Source organism: Poromitra crassiceps (assembly GCF_964638095.1).
Source record: "Poromitra crassiceps genome assembly, chromosome: 9".
NCBI lineage: Eukaryota > Metazoa > Chordata > Actinopteri > Beryciformes > Melamphaidae > Poromitra > Poromitra crassiceps.
The window spans coordinates 26,289,927-26,307,226 of NC_139630.1; the positions used below are offsets into that span (position 1 = coordinate 26,289,927).

Sequence of the window (17,300 nt, forward strand, 5' to 3'; positions counted from 1 at the left end):
ATTGGTGACATGGACGCTTTCGTCGTTTCGTGGCAAAATCCTGTGTTACATCCTGGACCTGAAGGAAGGCGAGAAACCACCAGAGGTGGACAGGGCACACCGGGCGCCTCGGCCACGTCCAGACCCCGGCCTGCCACCGAGGGCCATCTTCATCTGCCTACTCCGCTGGCCCGACCGTCAACTCATCCTCCAGGCTGCGGGGAAGAAGCCCCTCACCTGGGAGGGTACGCGCTTTTTCGTCCGGCAGGACCTCTCCGCGTTGGTGCAACAGAAACGCGCAACATACAACAGCATCATCGAAAAGGTTAAAGTCAATGGATATCGCTTTGGCGTACTGTACCCAGCGAGACTCGTCATAACCATTGATGGACAGCGGCGGAACAAGAGCTCAAAGTGAAACTGCCGAATATCTTTTGAGTTGGACTGGTCAATAGTACTGTGAGTAACTAAAATAAAAAAATAAAAAACGGAATTCTCTCTTCTTTAGCACTCTTTCTAACTATAAATCCACTTCTGTTTTAATTTCCTCTCTTGCCCTCTTTTCACCACACCGCGGACACTGTGTGCACTGTAAAAAAAACAAAAAATACCATTAAAACACCCGCGGCTTATAGTCCGGTGCGGCTTATATAAGAAAAAAATAGTCAACTTTGAAGGTGCGGCTTATATACCGGTGCGCCTTATAGTCCGGAATTTACGGTACTTACTTACTTACTTACTTACTTCCTCCAGTGATCAGTTATCTCCAGTGATCACTTAGTGGTGCTTGCAGAGTGCTGTCCTTTATGAGGTTGCTCTAGATAAGAGGATCCGTAGCGACTACTTATGCAGATCATTCTGAACCCTCTTGCGCTGTACTCAGTCGCCGGTCCACCTGCCGCGCTACTGTACCTTTAATTGATTGAAATAGGTTCCACTGAGGTTGTGGTGGGCGTGGCCTGGATGTGTTCTGGTGCCCGGTTTGCTTTCCCCAGTCAAATGTAAAAAAAAAAGCCTTTGATCTGAATCAAAGCCCTGCCTCAATGCCACATGCTAAACTGCAGATGATCAAGGTGCACGTTTACCTCCATTCTCCTTGTCCTCGCTGCATTTGATCAGTGTAGCAGAAAATGCAAGGCTGTGCTGCTGCCAAATCAGCATGAAAATATCCTCTTATTCCTGGCTGCCCCCTGCCCTTTGCCCCGTTAACCACAAGGACACTTTGAAGTCCACCGATGGCTTTCATCATCAAAGTGTGGAGATTGACACGACTAACTCCTTTATAACCATAAAGAGTGTATTCTTATGGTAAGGGGGGGAACTACACAATATTTTATCACACAAAGTCCTTGTTCTCTCAGAGCACAGTTGATGGCCACACTGTTGAAGCTCCAGCACAGTATTTTGGTTCGACTTTGGGATGAAGTCCCATTCTCTGGTGGTGGTGAACGAAATGGCTTCTATACTAAGAATATAAACGATAGAACTTTAGGATCATGAGCGAGTCTGTCTTGATCTCTGGTGTACGGCACTCTGGAGGGAGTGTCTTGAGTGTGCTCTCACAGGCGTTCGTAGCTCAAATATGCGGCTGGTCGCCTAGGTAACCTGCGTACTTGAATACATTTTTGTTTTATCTCTTTTTTCCCCCGCAGGCTTTATTGCTTGAAAACTGCTTGAAAAATCCTTGAAATGTATCATTACAAAACAATGGCAATCCTGAAGTTGCAGAAGTTGTTTGTGTGTCTGCGACCGTAGTGACAGCCCGTCTACACCTGGTTTTTAAATGTGACCTGTATCCGCATGTTATCTGGATAATGGTTGCATTTAAATACCAGGTGTACTGTAAATGGGGTGTAAGCGATCTGACAGATGTGGTCAGGTCAGTGAGGCCATTTACACCTGGCGTTAACATGCGTTTTCTGCCATCAGATTGCAATCAGATTGTATTTTATCACTTCAGCCTGATTCCATTTACACCCGGCGTTAACATGCATTTTCTGCAATCTGATTGCAATCCGATTGCAGAAATGGTTGTCCTCTCAATCCGCATAAAGTTGCTGTATCCAGATTGAGAGGACACATTGCATTTACACTTGTGTTCAATGTGTACACAATGCATCCCTGACCACCTCCGGAGGTGGTTTGGCCGATCAGATTGAAATCCTTCTTCAATGCGTTTTGGGTGTGTTTACACCTGGCATTTCAAGTGATAAAACACAATCTGATTGCAATCTGATCACAGAAAATGCATGTTAGCGCCAGGTGTAAATGGCCTCAGTGAGTTCTGATCACATCCTGGTCACGGATGCATTTTACACCTTGCATTAGCATGCGTCTTTCCTTATCCAGATAACTTATCCGGATACAGGTCACATTTAAAGACTGGGGGGGTCACAGACACACAAACAACTTCAGGATTGCCATTGTTTGTTTTATAATGATACATCGCCAACAAGACCAGGTGTAAGTGGGTTGTCAGTGTGTTCTTCATCATTTTCTTCTGGCAAACAGCTCGCAGGTGCCGAGTGTGTGTTAGAGATAGAAATGGAAATTAATTTAATGTAAATAAAATGATCCAAATCTTGGGGCCAATTTTGGCCCCTCGATCACGGTTTTTAGGGGCATTCTGAGATTTCTTGGGGCATTTTTGCCCTTGTCCCTGGCTAATTTCCTACACTGCCAGTGGCTGTTTTAACAGCCACCGGCGACATTGTGGCTGTGCAAAAGCATCTGTTTTATCTGTAAAATTGTTTTTTGGAATTGAGACAATGTTTTGTCGAAGTGGCAGGTACAGTAGACTTTCCAGCCAGTGCTAAGTAATGTTTACCTACATTTGGCAATGTCAAGTGTTCATTTCTCACCTTGGATAAGTGCACGTCTAACTGCAGTAGAGGAGGTGAGTGTAGGTTTGATCGATCGATACGGGGGGGCAGTGTTTGAGAATGCCACAATCACCTGTTGAGCATCCTGCAGGAATAGTAGGTACATTGTTATGTTACTACCTGCCTTTTTTCCCCCCTTTGAAAATCCAAGTCAGCTTTCTACATAGGTGCTCAGCCTGGGATAATAGCAGAAGTGTCTTAGAGGCCATTTACACCTGGCATTAACATGCGTTTTCTGTGATCAGGTTGCAATCTGATCGCATGTTTAACGCCAGGTGTAAATGAAATCAGGCTAATGTGGTCAAGCACTATCCGATTGCAATCTGATCATGTTAGTGCCAGGTGTAAATGGTAGGGGTGGGAATCACCAGATGCCCATGATACGATACTAAAACGATACTTGAGTCACGATACGATAGTATTGCGATATTGCGATATGCTTGTTCAAATATACATGCTACAGCATGCGCTGGGACGCGTCATCAGTGATGTTAACTGGGGTCGTGGTGGGGTGTTTCGGGTCTGTCAACATCATACACCCTCGCCCAGTAGACCCAGCCGAGGCCGATTACAACCCTGACCCGCGTCCCAGAAGCAGCCGCTCACGGATCGCAATACTATATCGCTAGTATTACGATATATTGAATATTGCGATATTTCGATATATTGTCTAACTACTTTTCCTACCTTTTCCTTGACCTCACCAGAAGTAAAACATGCAGTGTTTTTTTTGTTTTGTTTTGTTTTTGCCCCACATGTACAGTACCGGTAGGCTACATTATTAAGCTTCTCTGGACTCAATACGCCACTGCAGGCGCAGACTGCAACATCGGGCGCTTCAGGCAGATGCCCGGTGGCCTGGCCTGGCATGGCTTGCACAATTTCTTTATTTTTATTTTTATATCGATACTTGGCGTCCAAATATGGATACAATATCGTCAGGCAAAATATCGCGATACTATGGTGTATCGACCCCCCCCCACCCCTAGTAAATGGCCTCTATATGATATCATGTGTTTTGGCAAATATATCACTCACATAAGCTGGTTGGAAGGAAAGCAAAAGTGCATTAGAGGAGGAAAAGCGACGGACAGAAGAATGCCTGTAAGTGGCATTCTAAAAGGTGTTGACATTCTGTCGTGCCCCTGCATGTGCTCCATGTCCTCGTTTGTCAAACAGGTTTGCTTGACTGGTTTTCCAATTTGTGACTCGAGCAGAAAGATCTCCTTAATTAAATGGATCACAGCTAAATTATATCACAGTGCTAATCTTCAAGGGTGATATGCACAGGCTCAAGATACTATTAGGGCGGTGAATCTTCACTGGCCTCACGATTCGATTCGATTACGATTCAGAGGGCTACGATTTGATTCGAGTACGATTATCGATGCATCTTAAATCGATGCATCACTTTTTTCCGCAATACATGATTTATTTTTTCTCACTTTATTTTTTCTCACTGTGGCTACTTTTAAAATAAAAGTGCATTTGGAATTGCATTGTATTATGATCCATAATTAAAATAAACAACTGCATGTTCTTCCATTATATTTTATTTGATTATTAAAAATAAATAAAAAATTAATAATCGATTTTTGACATTTGTGAATCGATGCAGAATCGTGCACGTCCGCATCGCGATGCATCTTATAATCGATTATTTTTGACACCCCTAGATACTATACGTATAGAGTTCAGAATCAAATATTTTCACTGTACCAAAATTGATAACTTAAGTGTCATTGACTTGAATTGTTCCCCAGGTTAACTTTTTTTAACTTTTATTTTGTTTAACTTATGATGCTTAGTGTGAACATTTCTCCACCATATGATTCCTGCAAAATGGAAAAAACGGACGGAATCATTGAATTTGGTAATAAAAAGGGAATCAACTGTAAAACATGGAATATTGCAGAATTTTCCATAATTTGGCCGAAATTGATAAAAGTAGGCCTAATTATCAAAATAAGAAGTAGATCTAATGATCGTAGTGACCTAAATGATTTCATAATTGTAAAATAGGCCTAGAGGTGTTTTGAGAGGGGGGGTCGGTCTTGCGTGGGACCCTTACTGCACCTCACAACTTAGTTTTTACCTTGAGATACATGTCGAAGAGACTGTCTGAGAGAGCCAAGTCATCAAAAAAAGAACAAAAATTTCGCTCCTAACCCCTAAATTAAAATTAACATGGAAAAAACGGAATTTGGACAAAAATAAAACTGATTTCATATGGCTCTACTGTACTGTGATAATGTGCCCTGTTAGAGCAAATGCCCCAATGTGAGATTCAAACTTGTCATGTGTATTGTCATAAAAAGAGGTAATTATGTTTTTTAATGCTTTGAATGAAAGGAAGAAAGAAAAAAGTGACTTGATCCGCCCCCCTTTCCCACACACGCGAGGCTATTGGATATCTCAGTATTGAAGGAACATGGATTTACGGTGGTGTAGTGGTAGCGCTGTCACCTCACAGCAAGATGGTCCTGGGTTCGATTCCCGCCTGGGACACTGTGGGCGCTGAGGGTGTGTCCCCATCCCCATGTCCTCAGTGCCTACACTGCCCAGGTGGGCTATCTCGTCAAAAGGGCCTTTCTGTGTGGAGTTTGCATGTTCTCCCCGTGCTCCCCTGGGGTTTCCCCCAGATAAGAACCTCTGCTAAAAACACACAAACATGCAACGCAAACCTGTCATTATCCAGTGACTCCAAAACTAATGGGTTTGTTCTGTCAAAGTAAGAGTTTGGTTCAGTAATTGATATCTATATGGAGAATGGTATCAGTGGACTCCTAGTCTTGAGTGTCTCTAGATTTTCAGCAGATTGTTGTGTTGACCTAACTTTCTCCGTCTGTTCTCCAGTTTTCTGTGAATATGTTTAGGACGTTGCCGCCATCGTCCAACCCCACAGGGGCCGAGTTTGACCCTGAGGAAGATGAGCCCACGCTAGAGGCTGCATGGCCACATCTGCAGGTACACACACACACGCGCGCGTGCACACACACACACACACACACACACACACACACACACACCTCATTGTGAGTTGATGAAAATCAACCCATTTTGCGCTTCCTGTCCAGTGTCTAAGTCTGTGCCCTTCTCTCCACAGCTCGTCTATGAGTTCTTCCTTCGGTTCTTAGAGTCGCCGGACTTTCAACCAAATATAGCGAAAAAGTATATTGACCAGAAATTTGTAATGCAGGTGAGTGTCAACAACGGGAGTGTGTATGCAGTGTTATAGGTGTTTGTTTTTGACAGCAAGACGGCAAAATATGAACATCCATGATGACCCTGAGCATACTTTTTTTCTTTTGATAGATCTTTGTATTTTAAATGATTGGAGCGCTCAGTTGAATGCTATCAGTGTCAGTGTCTGATTTTATTTAACTTTTTGGTGGCCAGCTGTTAGATCTCTTTGACAGTGAAGACCCCAGGGAAAGAGACTTTCTAAAGACCACTCTTCATCGCATCTATGGAAAGTTCCTGGGCCTGCGAGCGTTCATCAGGAAACAGATTAATTACATATTTTATAGGTAAGTAGTGGTTGAGTTAGATGCATGAGTGACATTTGTGTTGTGAACACTTAACGGGTTTGCATTTTGATCAATGTGTCACCTTGACGCGTCCTCATGTTTTTGGTGTGCTTGTTGTTTTCCCCAGCTTCATTTATGAAACTGAACATCATAACGGAATAGCAGAATTACTGGAAATATTAGGCAGGTAAGGGAGGTACAGCAATACCACTTTTTCTGAACACTAAACTTTAAAACATGGCACCTTTTATACCATTTTTGCTTTTGCCCCATTGCCAGCAATGGTTTTCAGTAATAGAAAGAAGCACTTTCATAGACGCATGTCTCCTGTCTCTGACGCTTCCAGAGTCCAATTGAGTCATAATCTTTGATTGCTAAAAATAACACTAATATTAGCATGTCTTTAATGGGTACTATCTTCTGTTGCAAAACCAAAGGAAAGCAAACAACAATACCAGCTATTGCTTAAAGGGACAGCTCACCCTAAAATCCAAAATACATATATTTCCTCTCACCTGTAGTGCCATTTATCCATCTATATCGTTTTGTGTTCGTTGCCTGAGTTTTGGAGATATCGGCGGCAGAGTTTCTGCTTTCTCTCCAATACAATGGAACTGGATGGCACTCGGCTTGTGGTGCTCAAAGTGCCAAAGAAATACATTTGGAAAAACTCAACAGCAATGTCTCTTTCCAGAAATCATGACCCCGTTACTCAAGATAATCCACAGACCTTGTTATGAGCAGTTTCATGGAGGAACTATTTTCCCTTGACCGAACTACACCCTCTAGCTGCTAGCTAGTTCTTACACGAGACTGCAAAAGAAAATCGTTCCTACATGAAACTGCTCACAACAAAGTCTGTGCATTATCTTGAGTAACCGGGTCCTGATTTCTGGAAAGAGTTTTTCAAATGTATTTTGTTTTGGTGCTTCAAGCCGAGTGCCCTCCACTTCCATTGTATTGAAGAGAAGGCAGCCATCTCTGCGGCCGATATCTCCAAAACTCAGGCAACAAACACAAAACGATATAGATGGATAAATAGCACTACAGGTGAGAGGAAAAATATGTATTTTGGATTTTAGGGTGAGCTGTCCCTTTTTAAGAATTTAGTTGACTTGCCACCCACCCTAAGCACAACTGTAGCATTGCATTTCCTTTATGCATTTCCCTTATGACAATCCTTTTCTCTCTGATCCTCGCAGCATAATCAATGGATTTGCATTGCCATTGAAAGAGGAGCACAAGATCTTCCTGTTGAAAGTTCTTCTGCCTTTACATAAAGTCAAGTCTCTTAGTGTCTATCACCCACAGGTGAGTCTCTTAGTGTCCATCACCCACAGGTGACACTCCACTTCCCTCATTCACTTTTGTGCAAGAACATTATCTCTCTGTTGCTCTTCTAAGAAGAAAACTTAAACCCATTTATACCTGATGCAGCATTTGTGTGTGTATCCCTTGCGGTCTTAAAGGGTTACACACACAAATGAGGGATATACACGCAAATGCTGCATCAGGAATCAATGGGTTAAATCTGTGTTGTACATGCTCTGATTTTGTTTGAATGAATAACCTTTTTGCTAACTCTTAATCTCTTGATAACTCTTTTCCCCATTAGCTGGCCTACTGTGTGGTGCAGTTCCTAGAGAAGGACAGCACACTCACAGAACCGGTAAGATTTGATTTATGAATGGATGAAAATCAGATATCGTTGTTTGACTTGGGCTTATATCCTCTCTAACCAAGCTACACTTAGTTAATCCATCAACACACAGAGTCGCTTGCTTCAGTCTTCTGTTTGATGGCATTTCATTGACATGCTCAGTCGTCGTGCGATCAGTCTGGTGATTGCCAGTCCTCTTGTTAGTATTGATCAGAACAGTGTTTCTTGCATGTGTTGTGCAGCTGCAAAACTGCCTTACGTTACTGCTACTTTATAGCCTCCCTGTGTGCGTCACAGATTACTACACTGCCAGCATTCATTAGTGAGAATAAACTCTAAAGCGAATGCTTACTAATTGTACTTCATTGAGTTTGAGTCACAGTGAACCATAATTCAGACAGAGTGTAGTTGACCAAGTGCACGCTCTTCAGGGAAGGCTGAGATGCACGAGGAGGAACATCATTGATTCAGACTACACGTGCGCTTCTCTAAATTTGGCTTTCCATCAGAAATATGTGAAGTAGTGTAGTCTTTAATATGCCGTCCGCGGTTGCCAGGTTTTATGATCTGAATGCTTTGGAAAAGGCCAGAGAAAATGCATTGAATTTATGCTAGAAACTTTTGCTAAATATTGGGAGGTCATTTTAATGCTTGACTTGTTTGATTTCAGTACAATCGATAGGGAAACAAAACGCTGTCTATTTTATTGCATTTTAAATAGGTTGTCGTCTATTAATAGAGAGGCAAAGTTACCGCCTAGTTCCTGCTTCAGCACTGTACCGGAGATTTTCATCCGCCGTTTATTTTCCCGTAGACATTTTGTAAAATGCTTATAAAAAATAGTTTTACTTGTTCAAACCAAACGGTTCAGATATATTTAGAAACAGGAGAGACCACATAACATTTCACTCGGACCAAAACGTAACAAAATTGCGGATTTAAAGAAAATATTTTTTCGATGTAGTTTTTTATAGTTTTCTTTGAGTGAAATGTTCTATGGTCTCTCCTGTTTCTAAATATAACTGAACCGTTTGGTTTGACGAAGTAAAACTCTTTTTATAAGCATTTTACGAAATGTTTATGGGAAAATAAAGGGCGGATAAAAATCTCTGGTACAGTGCTGAAGCAGGAAGTAGGCGGTCACTTTTTCCTCTCTTTCCTGCTTACATCTTCAGTCCCACATGATAAACCAACACTGATATACAAATGAATGTATTTCTCAACCTCAGATTCCATTCATTTTTTATTATTATTGTTTGAATCAGTCTTATCACCCTCACGATGAGTCCCACTACATTACTGTGTGTACGCTGTATCTCTCCGGATAATGTTGCATACTCTGTCTGTGGTCTCGTACACCAACGATCAGCTGGACAAACCACCTGTCCAAAAGACATCCTCAGCCCCATTGTAAGCCTGTTGTCCTGTCTTTTGCAGACGGTGATGGCTCTGTTGAAGTACTGGCCAAAGACCCACAGTCCAAAGGAGGTGATGTTCCTCAATGAACTGGAGGAGATCCTGGATGTCATTGAGCCTTCTGAGTTTGTCAAGGTCATGGAGCCTCTCTTCAGACAGCTGGCCCAGTGTGTGTCCAGTCCGCACTTTCAGGTTGGACATCCCTCTCTGTGCACGGGATCTGTGTGTGTGTGTGTGTTTGTTTCTGTGTTTGTGCTATATGTATTGCACGCCGCACGCATGCATAAGTGTCTTGTTTTCCAACCGGTTGCATTAGTGCCTGCGTGTACCTTGCAATCTCTGTGTCACTTGTGGTGTTTTCCTCTCTAAAGTTCCGTCTGTGTACCCTGCTATATAGACTTGTGTTGTCACGTGACCTGTGTGTGTTCCTGTATGTTTATGGCACATGTATTGCACATGTGTTTCTCAACCAGCTGGATTAGTGCTTGCGTGTACCTTGCAATCTGTGTGTGTGTCTCTTCCGCTGTTTTCCGCCCTGAAGTTGCGTACGTGTGCGTAACTGTGGTATAAACTCAACGTGTTCTGTAGGTGGCAGAGCGAGCGCTGTACTACTGGAACAACGAGTACATCATGAGCCTCATCAGTGACAACGCCGCCAGGATTCTGCCCATCATGTTTCCCGCCCTTTACCGCAACTCCAAGACCCACTGGAACAAGTGAGTCACCAACAGCACCACACTGTCTTTCCACTGTCTGTTTATCTCAGGGTCTTCCTGTTGAGGAGAGGCCATGGCAGCGTAAGAACGTGAATAAGAACGTCAATAGAGTTGGCCCTCCGTAATCTTCTGCTTCTTTGTGTTGTGTGCAGGACGATCCACGGGTTGATCTACAATGCTCTGAAACTCTTCATGGAGATGAACCAGAAGCTGTTTGACGACTGCACGCAGCAGTTCAGGGCAGAGAAGAGCAAGTAAGGCCCCAAGCCTGCCGTCTGCTTCTAGATTGAGCAGAGGGGGAGCGATCACCGCTCAGTCCAGCGTGGTCGAGTTGGAATGCAATTCTCCATTTACAGCCATTTCAGACACTGTCAAGCAAGAGTCTTACTCACAGTAGCATTTTGCACTTTTAACAGTCATATTAGGAGAAATTGATCGTAGAAGAGGCGGAGCTACAGTACATGACCAATTTCTGCATTGACACTAGCCTCTGTAGACCAGAATGCAATGCGGCCACAAGACGTGTTGCATCTTGGGTAAAGGGGACGAGTCTCACTGGTTTTCACCTGGAAAAACTCACTCTTGCTCTTACGGTTATAATGCTATTGCTCTCTCCATCTAAACATACAGTATGTTTATGTTATGTGTGTGTTATGGCTGTCAGTTGCCCTTAAAGTCGAGCTGAACCCAAAAATGACTTTTCTTTTCTTTTAGTTTAAATACCTGGGTATGCAGTGCACCTATTTAATGATGTATGCAAAGAAAATCTCAAAAATCGAATTCCTTTAGTTTTTCACACTTTTTCACATCAAAAGTTCATTTTTCAAGATTTCATTGATAACACTAATCTACAGTTTGCTGACGTCACCTAGTACTATCAAATTTCTACCCCATTTCAACCAACCATATCACGACATGCAGCTGTCAATCAAATCTTCATTTCAGGATAATTTTCTCTTCCAAATTAAGTAGAAAATGGTGCCTAGTGCCTGTCATCTGGCAGAATTCCCATCCCATAAACTAACTACCGTAAATTTCGGACTATAAGCCGCGGCTTTTTCCCCGTTTTTTGGCCCTGCGGCTTATATAACGGTGCGGCTTATCTATGGCTTTTTTCCCAAAAAAAAAAAAAAAAAAAAATCTTTTTTTTAGCACTCTTTCTAACTATAAATCCACTTCTGTTTTAATTTCCTCTCTTGCCCTCTTTTCACCACACCGCGGACACTGTGTGCACTGTAAAAAAAAACACAGGTGGTGTTGTGTTATGTTGTTTTGTTGAAATGTTAATAAATGGGAGCTTCCTCAAACAGCCATCTCTTTCCCGACAATCCCCTCTGTGCATGAACCCTTATATGGTAATTAAACATTAAAACACAATTAAAAAATAAATAAAATAAAAAATAAAACACCTGCGGCTTATAGTCCGGTGCGACTTATATATGTAACAAACAGGCAATTTTGCTGCTGCGGCTTATACTCCGGTGCGGCTTATAGTGCGGAAATTACGGTACTAACTTGGCCAATTGCATGAAACATGAACAAAAAACAAAAACTATAATCTCTAAGAATGCAAAGAAATGTAACTGGCTCGTTAAAACGGGCATTCCAGGAATATCGTATTTACAGAAATAGCGTAAAAGGCGCGCGCTTGAGAGTGTGGTAGTCAGGGGTCTCCCCTCAGAGATTTCAGGCGGGCGGGCAGCACCCATGCATCGGATTGTCCGCTCGCTCCGCACGAAGCAAGTGGCTGCCTGGTACTCCGCGGATCCCACTCGCGTAGCACGACAACACGCTGAATCCCACTCGATTTGGGGGTGGAACACGCCATGATTGACCAATGCCAAAGCCAGCCGACAGAATTGTCAAATCAAATCATCGACACGTATATGGTCCGCCTCTCAATTTGTTTTCAGTCTCTGACGCTCGTGCTATTGCATTCGCCTCCGGTTCACTTCGACTTTAAAATACGATTTCATTGTGAATTGACTGAAATTCAAATGAGTCACATAATTTGCCTGAAATTCAAATATAAATAAATGATGGTATTTACATAGTATTGACACATGAAAGCAGGGCACAATGAACAGTCGATGTGTCCCAAACAGAGATTCTCTCTGTAGTTCACATCGAGGAGAATCCAGTTAGATAGTTAGATAGTTGTCAGGCTGGTGTTTTCTGCCATGATGCCACTAGAAAGAGCACAGATGAGCAGGCTGGTAGAAGAGTGTCACAAGAGAGCAACAGAATGATACCAAATCATTCTGGGAAATCTATCGAAACAAATCTGAAATCACTAACTGAAGGGGAAGATGAAGCAGGTTGAGAGCAAGAAAGTAACATACTGTATGTGCTGTGAAGAGAAGCCAAAGACACGTTTCCACTAAGGTGGACAATAAAGTAAATCAAATCAAATCAAAGACGCAGGAAAAAAGGAAACCCCAACACAAACTTGAGGACTGCAGTGAACATCACAGATCCATGTGTAACGGATCTGACGGTGGAGTTTTCTAATCTTCTTGTCCTGTGTGTGTTAGAGAGAAAGCCAAGTGGAAAGAGAGAGAAGACGCGTGGCTGAGGATCGAGAATCTGGCCAAGTCAAACCCACAGGTGAGCAGAGAGCCTTTAACACAAGCGGTCCTACTGAAGCCAGGGTTGCACAATGAATCGTAGATAATCATGTATCGCAATTGTATATCTTCCAATCGTCTAATTTGGTGATATAAGTGTGTCTTACACAGTATTTTCAATTCCCCTTGAAGGTCCTGGTCTGGTATATCGAGGGCTATTTTTGTCACTGCTGCGAAAAAATAATCCAATAGAGGCGACTGAACAAGCAGTGAACTCAATTGCAATCTTTTTATGTCAGGTTGGTAATGAAATGAAAATGAATGAAAATTGATACGGAGAAGCGGGCAGAGAAACATGCAGCATGTGCGCTAAATTATCCTGTTGCGGGAATACAGGAAGAATAATCGCATAGATGACGACAACGGGTGCAAACGATCATAATAAATTGCGTGGATGATGACACAGAGAGGCAAAGTGGAACGTCACTTCCTGCTTCAGCGCTGTACCAGAGATTTTCATCTGCCATTTATTTCCCCCTAGACATTTGGTAAAATGCTTATAAAAATAGTTTTACTTGGTGAAACCAAACGGTTGAGCTAATATTATAATTGGGAGAGACCATAGAACATTTCACCTGGACCAAAACTTAAGAAACGACATAAAATAAAAAAAAATCTGCAATTTCTTTAAGTTTTGGTCCGAGTGAAATGTTATGTGGTCTCTCCTGTTTGTAAATATATCTGAACCGTTTGGTTTGACCAAGTAAAACTATTTTTATAAGCATTTTACAAAATGTCTATGGGAAAATGAATGGCGGATGAAAATCTCTGGTACAGCGCTGAAGCAGGAAGTAGACGGTCCCTTTGCCTCTCTATAGCGGCATAGTTGTAAATTCAGGAATTGAATGTTGGCTACAGTGTTGCCAGAGGTCCTACTTGTGTACTGAGGGAGCCCGTACACCCAGCTGACACCTGGGGGCTGTCTGTGATAACAGACAAGCAGGAGCATGCACACAAGTTCATGCATTGAGTGTGATTGTGAATGACAGGCGGTTGACACCTGTTCCTTCACACTACCACACCTTTTCACATATCTAGACCTATTGAAATACCTAACCCATGTACATTTTAATGTCAATAATTGCAATCTACACTGCAAAAAGATATTTTGTTAAGTCTAGATGTGTCTGCCCCCTCGCTGTTAACTTTGGTCTTGCAGCCTGTGGCGTGTGTTGCCTCACAGTCCTTCCTCATGTTCTTCTCTCGTCCCCATACAGTTCATGTTGTACCTCGACGGGATGGACTTGGGCAGTCCAATGGACATGGAGACAGATGCCTCCATGATCGATGCAGTGGACCAGATGCTAAAGAAGACTGTAGAGGAGGAAGCCATACAGGTAAGAAATGGACCGTTGCTTTGTGGGCGTAGCTGTGATTGCGTACGTGCGACAGTGGTGTGACTTTACTGTAGGCTTTTGTGGTTGGTGCTCAAATAGCACACAGAGACTTGATGTAAAATATGCATGGCCTGTGTAAACGTTTGCTCTGCTCTGTAATAGAACTGTTGAAAGGGTTGCTTTTTTGCTTTTTCTAGCTAAAATATATATTTCTGGTCAGTGGTCAGTATTATCTTCTGGCAGTCTGGAGAAAAGCTTTTTTTGTTTGCCTTCTCTTGCTTCAGTTACTGTATATCTCTCAAGCCCTCCAACAAACTTCCACAAAAATGCACTAGTCATGGGCTGAGTTATGTGACACATTTTTTTAGCAAGTTGCTACTTTCACGCACCTTGTTTTCTACTTTGTTTGCTTTCAAAGTAAAACGTTCATAAGGAATAGAAGCGGCCTCATGGCCAGGAAACGATCTAATGTCCACTGCAAATGACTCACCTTGTCTCCAACATGGCCCTAATGTACTTTCAACTCTGTTCTATCCATTACAGTGGGCGTTTCACTGAGCATGTCTTGGGTCAAGTATTGGTCTCGTATTTGTTTATGTCGGCCTGTTTTGTATTTTATAATTGTATTCATTGCAATTATGCTTAAATAAAATCATGTGTAAAGTGTAATCTTGAAATTATGCTTCTCTAGCGGGGGAGCTACCGTAAATTCCGGACTATAAGACGCACCGGTGTATAAGCCGCGGGACCAAAATTGACTATTTTTTTCTTCTATAAGCCGCACCGGACTATAAGCCGCGGGTGTTTTGATGTTTAATTACCATATGAAAGGGTTCGTGCACAGAGAGGAATGTCGGGAAAGCGATGGCTGTTTGGGGAAGCTCCCATTTATTAACATTTCAACAAAACAAAACAAAAGTCAGGTCACTAATCCCCAGACAAAATCACACAACAATAGGCTATATGTGCAGCAAACCTGTAACCAGAGAAGTCAAGTCACTAATCCTCGTCTTCCTCTTCTTCCTGCGTACTGAAACCACCAAAGTCCTCATCTTCAGTGTCGGAAACGAACAGGTTCAGGGTGGCTTCGTCAACCACTCTCCTCTCTCCTTCAGGTGCCATGGCACGAGTCCGATACCTCACGAGTCCGACACCTCACGAGTCCGAAAAAAGAGGCTAACTTCCCCCAGACCCTAACCCAAAACCTAACCTCTCCCACCCCCACGCCTAAACCTAACATCCCCCAGACCCTAACCCAAAACCTAACCTCTCCCACCCCCACGCCTAAACCTAACCTCCCCCAGACCCTAACCCAAAACCATGAGGTGTCGGACTCGTGAGGTATCGGACTCGTGAGGTATCGGACTAGGGGGCAGTCCCCGCAGCGGTGATCCTCTTCATCCCGCAGCAGTCCAGCGTTTTGGAACCCGTTGGTAATTGTGGATGTTTTCACACTCCTATAATATTCCGTGATCTTCCTTTGTGTGAATTCGCCGAAGTTTGTGATTTTCTCCTGGTAGTCGGGAGGGAGTTGTTCAGTAGTTCTCCCCCGGACGGACAGTCCCTTTTGCCCAGGTTACGCGCGGCTGCTCTGTTTGATCGGCGGCTGCTCTCTTTTAATGCGAGATTGACTGCTTTCAACTTGAAAGCTGCCTCGTGTGAATTTCTGCGTACCTTCCCCATGGTAAGTGAGAGTGTTGCTTCTACTGCTCGTCTTGTTGTGAATATTCCTTGATCTTCCTTTGTGTGAATTCGCTGAAGTTTGTGATTTTCTCCTGGTAGTCGGGGGAGGGAGTTGTTGCCCGAGTGGCCGTTTGCTTACCGTAATTACCATATGTAAGTGGTCACGCACAGAGGGGATTGTCGGGAAGAGATGGCTGTTTGAGGAAGCTCCCATTTACCGTATTACAACATTTCAACAAAACAACATAACACAACACCACCGTTGTTTATTTTTACAGTGCACACAGTGTCCGCGGTGTGGTGAAAAGAGGGCAAGAGAGGAAATTAAAACAGAAGTGGATTTATAGTTAGAAAGAGTGCTAAAAAAGAGATTTTTTTTTTTTTTTTTTTTTTTTTCTGAAAAAATCCATAGATAAGACGCACCGTTATATAAGCCGCAGGGGCCAAAAAACGGGAAAAAAGCCGCGGCTTATAGTCCGGAATTTACGGTAGTTAAATACAGGTGTTTGGCTGTGATGGGATAGGTAGGCTAGCAGGCTAACATGACTTGTTTAGCCGACCGGAGCTAAAGTTGTCAGCTCAAATATTTGAGGTTACTTCAGGTAATGTTACATTCCAGGAAGAACAACAATCTCTTGTCACCCTCCTTCATAAATGATTTAGCCGTTTGACCTAGTTTAAACCGGTCAAAGGTTTGAGTCGGTGTTAAACCCCACAGGCACGATGCATGCATTCAGAATACCCATGAACCCTGGTTACTTTTTATTTTTTTATTTTTTTACCACGCAAACAAATGTTATTAAACGCTGTAGAATGAAAACAAAATTTAAACTCAACCACACCACCAAGTTACATTTTCAAAGATTACAGTATATATTAGAGAAAAAAAACAAGAAAGTATTCCCAACCACAGTTCAGTTAATTCTCAAACAGAAATGCACAAAGCTTGAGTCAAGTCACACGGGCACCCAGCTGTCACCGTGACCGGCTTATCTGGCTGAGTAGAGGAGGAGACGTCTGGCTGTCAGATCCTCCATTGATTTCCTGAAGTTTATGAGAGATGTTTTGCCAGGTTCACGAGGACACGCGGATCAAACGTGGACTCAACGGCACAAATGCCTGAGGAGGCTTATGAAGTGCAGCTCCATCTTCTTCTGGGGAGGCTTATGAAGTGCAGCTCCATCTTCTTCTGCGGAGGCTTATGAAGTGCAGCTCCATCTTCTTCTGACGAGGCTTATGAAGTGCAGCTCCATCTTCTTCTGGGGAGGCTTATGAAGTGCAGCTCCATCTTCTTCTGAGGAGGCTTATGAAGTGCAGCTCCATCTTCTTCTGCGGAGGCTTATGAAGTGCAGCTCCATCTTCTTCTGGGGAGGCTTATGAAGTGCAGCTCCATCTTCTGCGGAGGAGGCTTATGAAGTGCAGCTCCATCTTCTTCTGGGGAGGCTTATGAAGTGCAGCTCCATCTTCTTC

General features: G+C 43.1%; 1 protein-coding gene across 3 annotated transcripts in view; it reads left to right on the forward strand.

Annotated features, from left to right (window-relative positions):
• The window catches only part of ppp2r5cb (protein phosphatase 2, regulatory subunit B', gamma b), a 48,414-nt gene that overhangs the window by 26,268 nt on the left and 4,846 nt on the right, over nt 1-17,300 (forward strand). For all 3 annotated transcript variants that reach the window (XM_083642578.1, XM_083642577.1, XM_083642579.1), the window contains 11 exons: nt 5,718-5,828; nt 5,968-6,060; nt 6,261-6,391; nt 6,519-6,578; nt 7,594-7,702; nt 8,007-8,060; nt 9,489-9,659; nt 10,056-10,183; nt 10,336-10,437; nt 12,718-12,790; nt 14,028-14,147. In XM_083642578.1, the coding sequence (XP_083498704.1) occupies nt 5,718-5,828; nt 5,968-6,060; nt 6,261-6,391; nt 6,519-6,578; nt 7,594-7,702; nt 8,007-8,060; nt 9,489-9,659; nt 10,056-10,183; nt 10,336-10,437; nt 12,718-12,790; nt 14,028-14,147 (1,152 nt within the window). The remainder of the gene's footprint in view (nt 1-5,717; nt 5,829-5,967; nt 6,061-6,260; nt 6,392-6,518; nt 6,579-7,593; nt 7,703-8,006; nt 8,061-9,488; nt 9,660-10,055; nt 10,184-10,335; nt 10,438-12,717; nt 12,791-14,027; nt 14,148-17,300) is intronic.